This window comes from Apodemus sylvaticus, chromosome 3, assembly GCF_947179515.1.
Source record: "Apodemus sylvaticus chromosome 3, mApoSyl1.1, whole genome shotgun sequence".
Taxonomy (NCBI): Eukaryota; Metazoa; Chordata; class Mammalia; order Rodentia; family Muridae; genus Apodemus; species Apodemus sylvaticus.
In genome coordinates this window covers 20,342,181-20,349,688 of record NC_067474.1, presented here as the reverse complement: position 1 = coordinate 20,349,688, position 7,508 = coordinate 20,342,181, and the positions used below count along the sequence as shown (strand labels likewise).

Below are 7,508 nucleotides of genomic sequence, written 5' to 3'. Positions count from 1 at the left end.
ATTAGTTACCTGTCATAGACCACATGAAACACACATGTGTGGGTTTATAAGCACACCGAGCAATCAATCAAGAAAACTGTTCCACACAGTCCATATCCTTTTGAATCGGTTGCTGTATACTTCTGAAAATTCATTAGAATAATTTTCCCCAAAGGTTAACATCATGAGCAGCCAGTATTGTGGTGGAAAGCTGCTGCCTTTGTTGCTTTATATCACACTCCACATCTCTGGCAGATGAGCTCATCTCTAGTGTGTTTACTTCTTTGTCTACACACAGAAGCACAATGTTAGCCGCTGTCCCAGCTTTGACTGTTATGTCAGCACACGAGGGACAGACCTTCAGCTTATCAAGTATTGCAGCTCACTGCTTGTTCTGGAGCCTCTTCTGAGACTATGGACTTAGTTCAAGGCCGGGTAATGCTATTTTTTTCTTTTTTCCAACAGTAGGACAAATAGTTAGTGTTTGCTTTGGTCACCCAAGTTCAAGTTAGTGGATCATGGTCCTATGCATATATAAAGTCGAGTTGGAGCCACCGTTTCGGGGACAACCTTGCTTTGCTAAGCACAGATTCTCCTCTTGGGAAATTTTCCTGCTTTTGCAAAATGATGGCCGTTTCTTTGATCTGGGGGATTGCTGTGGTAGTGAGCTGTTGCATATGGTTTATCGTCGGAATAAGGAGAAGGTACGGAAAGATTTTTTTTTTAATTTATCTTTTAATTTATTTCTAGTATTCATTACCTTCACTATTACACAGTGTGAAAAAAACACAGTAGTATTTTTAATTTAAATCAAAAGACATACTTCTTTGACTAAATCTAACAAGATGTAGATAGTTCCCCTTGGAATATTCACATATACCACTGGTAATGCAGATCTTGTTAAAAGTAACTAAAAATTGACAAACTTTTGATGCAGGTTTGGGTATGTGTGGGCAGTACAAACCTAAGATGGGAAGAGTAACATGCACTGAGTAAATGCTCGGCCTAAGCTAGCATGTATTCATTCGGGTTTTCTGCAGACTCAGTCTAAGCCTGGGTGAGAGCTCAGAGCCTGAGTCTGTCTGCCTCTAACTTTTCTTTCCACTATTAATCAGCTGTGTGACTGGAAAGCTTTGGTGCCTGCACACACCACCAATTTGAATGATTCAAAGAACACTGGGGGCAGGATTTTCTCTTCTGTCAAAATCAACATAGGAGAATACCCCCCGCCCCCAGCATTGTCTTCAGAGAGGTGGACTACTGTATGTTGTCTCACTTTAAAAATTTTTCGTTGACCCTGGGGTTATTTTGATTCATACCTGATAGCTTCCAATTTTAATTAAACAGCTATCTTCATGCTAAGAAAGGAAATATCAATTATACTCAATTATTCTTAGAAGAGATGAAGAGATATTCTTCACGAATATCTTAGTAGGCTTAAAAAAAACCCACCGTTTTGGTAAAAGAGCGGGGTCCCCATTGTCAAAAGAAGTATCGACAAACTGTAGTTATGAAATAAGTAGTAGAAAACACTAAACATGTAATTTTCCACCACCAACCTCTCAAATCTGCGTCTTACAGGAAAGTAGGTGAACCTCCTCTGGAGAACGGATTGATTCCATACCTGGGCTGTGCTCTGAAATTTGGATCCAATCCTCTTGAGTTCCTAAGAGCGAATCAAAGGAAGCATGGCCACGTTTTTACCTGCAGGCTGATGGGGAAATACGTCCACTTCATCACAAACTCCCTGTCGTACCACAAAGTCTTATGTCATGGCAAATATTTTGACTGGAAAAAATTTCATTATACTACTTCTGCGAAGGTAATTAGTTATACAGTTTCTGTTTGTTTCCTGGTCTGTTGATGTATGAGCATATTTAGTTGTTCCAGTTTTATTAGGTTGCAGTATAATAGAGGTAACATAAAATCAGAAAGTCTCTTTATTAGACATTTAAGATAGATGGAGATGCCGTTGATGATTACTGCAACAGAGGACACTGCATGGATCAGGAAGGTGGAGATTCCTAACACCAGTGGACCTACTGTGTGCCTATGTGATACCCCAGCAGAGTGTTGGCACACTCAACCTTCAACGCGTGCACACACACGCGTTTCATTCCTTAAAAGTGGGTTCTTTATTTAAACATAATTTGGATGCCATCAAGAATCTGTTCTAGAGAAAACACCATTTCATGATTTTTTTTAAAAGAAAATATTAGATATAGTCTCTGTCATTAAGGATGTTGAAGTCTGGTTAAAGTGCATCCACAAAGACTATAAAGGCAGATTAGAACACCACCAAAGGGTGATGGGCTATGCAGAGAAGTTTCACTGTAAAGCTGGTTTAAACTTGACCCCAATACTTTTGGAATGTATTGTGAAATCATATCAGGGAAGGCCAGACAGAGAGGTATGGATGTATTTAACCTATCTTCCAGCCACTGCCTAACACGAGTAAACTCGCGTGTAGCTCCTCCCCGTTTCATTGATTTTATTTTCTGCCAGGCATTTGGACACAGAAGCATTGACCCAGATGATGGAAACACCACCGAAAACATAAACAACACTTTTACCAAAACCCTCCAGGGAGATGCTCTGTGCTCACTCTCTGAAGCCATGATGAAAAACCTCCAGTCTGTCATGAGACCTCCTGGCCTTCCCAAATCAAAGAGCGCTGCCTGGGTCACGGAAGGGATGTACGCCTTCTGCTACCGAGTGATGTTTGAAGCCGGATATCTAACGCTGTTTGGCAGAGACATTTCAAAGACAGACTCACAAAGAGCGCTTATTCTAAACAACCTTGACAACTTCAAACAATTTGACCAAGTCTTTCCGGCACTGGTAGCGGGCCTCCCTATTCACTGGTTCAAGACTGCACATAAAGCCCGGGAAAAGCTGGCTGAGAGCTTGAAGCATGAGAAACTGTACGTGAGGGACCAGGTCTCCGATCTGATCCGTCTACGCATGTTTCTCAACGACACGCTCTCCACCTTTGACGACTTGGAGAAAGCCAAGACGCACCTCGCTATCCTCTGGGCATCTCAAGCAAACACCATCCCTGCAACCTTTTGGAGCTTATTTCAGATGATCAGGTGACTAGTAACTTAAGTGTTTATTCCTCACAGTGACGTATAGTACATTTTTTTTTTTAAAACTCACAGACCGAAAGGGCTTGTAGAGCTTTCTGTGCCATCAATTGAGAAAGTGATACCCAATGCCAATGTTTAGCATGCGCCTAACAGAAGCAGCAATTTGTAAGAACATTGTCCCATTGAAGGGATGCCCCAGAAGCCACAGAACTCCGATAGGCTGGCCCAGTCTTACTCTTCACGCCATAGTGGTCCTCTAATGTCCAGTTAAATCCATGACTGCAATCGTCATCACCATATAAACATTTTAAATGATGACTGGCTTGCCCATGTGATAAGGGCAGTAGCCATGCCTTACTAATTTGAGTATTCCCATTTTCCTGCTGTCTCAGGAATTCACAGCAAAGTAGCACCATCGATTCCCTATCAAATATGAGGCTGCAGCCATATTTTAAGTCACACAACTACTTGTTAATCAAACATTTCTGAGGCTCAGTTCACTGTAATCAGGTAAAGTAGGTCTCGAACTCAGCCTCAAACCGATTTCCAGGCGTGGAAATGGGATATCCTTTATCTCACCATTCAAAAATAACAAGTAGAAATACAGTTCTGACACCATGGTGTGAACTGTAAGAGTAAATTTTAACTTCTACTTGGGAATTCGCCAATCCCTTGTAATTGTATGTTAGGTGACATATTCCTTCTGATTTACTCTGCTCATCACATATTAGAATCATGTCTGGCCAAAGCTTTGCTTTTACACAGCACCGCCCCTTTAATGCCCCTTCACCAACTCAAGGACATGAATCCCGTTCAGGGCCCTTTTGCACACGCCCTGGCAGCCTCCCCTCAGCATGTGTACTCTTGCACACTCCCATGACCCTCTCCCCTGCACACTCCCTGGTACCATGACCTCTCCTTGCATAATCCTTACTACCATAACCACCTCATTAAAAGAAATGGAGCATTCTTAGTTATTTGCAGATCTCTAAATAAGGACATCTTTCCCCCCATATGTCTCTTTCCGTAGGAGTCCTGAAGCAATGAAAGCGGCCTCTGAAGAAGTGAGTGCAGCATTACAGAGGGCTGGCCAAGAGCTCGGCTCTGGAGAGCACGCCATTTGCTTGGATCAAGTGCAACTGAACGACCTGCCAGTACTAGGTGCGCTTGCCGTGCTGTCCCCATTCTCCATGTCAGCAACAACAGTGCTCAACATACACCATGCGCTAGACACTGTGCCAAGTAGTTTGCATCCCCCAGACAACCGCATCTCTAGGGACATTTTCACTTGCATCTACCAAGCAAGGCACTGTGACCCAGAGGGTGGGATGATGCCTGCGATCAGAAGAGGAAACAGTGGCAGCACTTCTGATACTCAGCCACTCTGGGTCCTTTGCCTCCGAGCTAGTCCATCAGAACAGTTCAGCTTAGGGATAAAAGAAACATGGAGTTAATGGGAGCGGGGTACCATCAAGGAAGAGTGATTGGGTTGGCTAGTGTGACTGAGTGAGGCTTTTCTTCCTTTGTCTCTATACTTGCTAGAATACAGAAGTGTCACATGTTTATAGTGAAACAATCTTTGTAAGTTCTCGTCTGTAAGGGACAGAAGCTGACATATGGGACCGGAGCAGTGTAGATTATTGAATGTGGCAGAAGCCTGGCTTTGGGCCTTTGGCTTCTGCTCCACTATCAGAACTGGCCTTGAACCAGACCAGTGACTCACTTCAGTGAACACTTGCAAGAAAGATGTTTGGGTAAAAGAGTGTGCCAGACCATGACACACCACAGCTTCCATGGAAAGATAATAGTAATAGTAATAGTAATAGTAGTAGTAGTAGTAGTAACTTATTATTTTGTTTTCCTTTATTTTGGAAGGAAATTACAAGGGTAGAGGACTGATGTGGAGGGATGGGGAGGTGAGGGGGACTGGGGTATATGATGTAAAATTTATAAAGAATCAAAAAAAAAAAGGTTAGGAAATAGTGACAGAAATTTAGGTTCAGTGCTGCCTGATGTGGGAGACTTGGACACCTCCCCCTTCTCCTTTGTAAATGAAGTGCGAACTATTTATGATTGCATACACAATCATACCCTGGGCCCTGGAACAAGGCAGCTGAAGATTAGAGGCTGGAAGGCCAGACTGAATCTCTTAGACTTCAGCTATTCTGAGGTTTACCTTGCTCCTGCATGCCTCTACCCAGAAGCGGGACAGCATTGTGCATCCTCAGATAACGTATGACTGAAAGGGAGACTTCCTAAACACTGAATGGCGTGTTCATGAGGTGACTGGAGAGACATTTCTCTATCAGAATGTTTAGTTTCAAAAGTGATCAACAATAACACACGCAAAATTGATTACTAGTTTATCCAATATTATTAACTGTTCAGTGTTCTACAGAAATAATATTAATGTTCTATAAAATAAGGGATAGCTATCTAGTTCTCATTGATGGTGAGGAGTATTATATCAGACCAGTTATTAACTTAGATCAATGGTTCTTAACCTTCCTACTGCTGTGGCACTTCATGTTGTGGTGGCCCCCAACCATAAAATTATTTTCATTGCTACTTCAGAACTATAATCTTGCTACTGTTATGAGTTGTACTGTATAAGCCTGTGCAAAAGGTTGTTTGACCCCCCAAAGGGGTCATGACCCACAGGTTGAGAACCTCTGATTTAGATGATCGGATTGATATTTCAGTTGAGTTACCAAGAACAGTACAGTGGCAACAGACACAGCTCTTGGAAGCTCTCACCTGTTAGCTTCCCTTTTGCTCATTTGGAACGTAGGTTGTCAGAAGTAATTCAGGTTCTATTTATGTGGCCTTTAAGTGCATACATTCAGGGCTGGTGAGATGGCTCAGAAGTTCAAAGCACTTGTTTCTTTTGCAAAGGACCCAGGCTTAACTCCTAGCACCACCCATATGAAGGCTCACAGCCATCTATAAACCTAGTTCTGGAGTATCTGACAACTTCTGACCTGTGCAGACATTAGTCATGTGCATGGTGCATGTGCACACATACAGGCAAAACACTCATGGACATAGCAATGAATAAACTGAGACAATTTTAATGTATATATTATTCTCTCCTGTACTGCCATTTCCCTTCCCTCTTTTCTTCCTTCCTATCTGACTTCTTCTATTTTAAAATGTTTAGAAAGCATCATCAAGGAGGCTCTGAGGCTTTCCAGTGCATCCTTGAATATCCGGACAGCTAAGGAGGATTTCACTCTACACCTCGAGGATGGTTCCTATAACATTCGAAAAGATGACATCATAGCCCTTTATCCACAGTTAATGCACTTGGACCCTGAAATCTACCCAGACCCTTTGGTAAGCTTCCAGTCATCAAAGATCAGTATTGCTGTGATATCCAGGCAGGTCTAAATAAGGAGTGGCTTTGCACTACAGCTTTGATTTGTTCATTGGAACCATAGTTATTTTCCCCATTATTACAGCAAGTATTCATAATTTTGGACACTTTGGATAGAGGCAAGAGTTTTAGTCCTTATCTTTTTCATTTCATAGATTCTGCAAAACTACCTTTGTTTTCCCTTAAAACAAAAGCACCCTCTCCCAGACACACACTATTGGAGGACAATGTATCTGACTCCATTCTTCTAGTTTCTGTTTAGAGTCCTTCTTGCTTCTTTGTCTAACTGAGAAATGAGTCTCCAGGCAGGGCCACGAGGCACCTAGAGTTTCTAATTCCACCAGCTCTCTATAAGTTCTCTCCAGTGTCCCTCTGGTGCAGAGATGGCTGTGTGCGAACTTGCTGAGGATGGAGTGATTAGTAGAAACTTATACTTTAGGTCTCCCAAGTCAAAAATGGGACAAATTTCTCTCAAAATATCTCATTGGCTTGTTGTATTTTTATTGCAGACTTTTAAATATGATCGGTACCTTGATGAAAATGGGAAGGCAAAGACCACCTTCTATAAAAATGGAAACAAACTGAAGTATTTCTACATGCCCTTTGGATCAGGAGCTACAATATGTCCAGGAAGACTGTTTGCTGTCCAAGAAATCAAGCAATTTTTGATTCTGATGCTCTCCTGCTTTGAACTAGAGCTTGTGGAGAGTCATATCAAGTGCCCCCCTCTAGACCAGTCCCGGGCAGGCTTGGGAATTTTGCCACCACTACATGATATTGAGTTTAAATATAAACTGAAACACTGATATGTGGTTGGAAGAAGAGGACACTCACTGTATGACATTACTTGGCTGCTGAGAGTTATCAGTAAATAGGCCTTTGGGACAAATGCTGACTGATGCCCCCTAGTGGCTGTGTTAGTGAGAAGACTTCTGTTCTCACTGTCCACCTCCCTGGGTGTGCATGTAGCTGGGGCCTGAGTTTCATCACTTTCAGAGCAATGTCTTTTGTTTCTATTTTCAAAATGAAGATATTCCAATTGGCAGGATTTTTCCTAAGGAAAT

General features: G+C 42.2%; 1 protein-coding gene across 1 annotated transcript; it reads left to right on the top strand.

The window, feature by feature from the left end:
• Positions 1–603: 603 nt before the first annotated feature.
• LOC127679809 (cytochrome P450 7A1) lies at positions 604–7,250 on the top strand. The gene is made up of 6 exons (XM_052175428.1): positions 604–683; positions 1,561–1,801; positions 2,485–3,071; positions 4,099–4,229; positions 6,229–6,404; positions 6,954–7,250. The coding sequence occupies exons 1-6, from the start codon at positions 604–606 to the stop codon at positions 7,248–7,250; spliced, it is 1,512 nt and encodes a 503-aa protein (XP_052031388.1).
• The last annotated feature ends 258 nt before the right edge of the window (positions 7,251–7,508 follow it).

Bases quoted from the DNA above. Each gene is read 5' to 3' on its own strand.
- LOC127679809 (XM_052175428.1), top strand. From the start codon at position 604: ATGATGGCCGTTTCTTTGATCTGGGGGATTGCTGTGGTAGTGAGCTGT. The intron at 1,802-2,484 runs GTAATTAGTTAT...ATTTTCTGCCAG, and splicing joins ATTATACTACTTCTGCGAAG to GCATTTGGACACAGAAGCAT. The intron at 6,405-6,953 runs GTAAGCTTCCAG...TTTTTATTGCAG, and splicing joins AAATCTACCCAGACCCTTTG to ACTTTTAAATATGATCGGTA.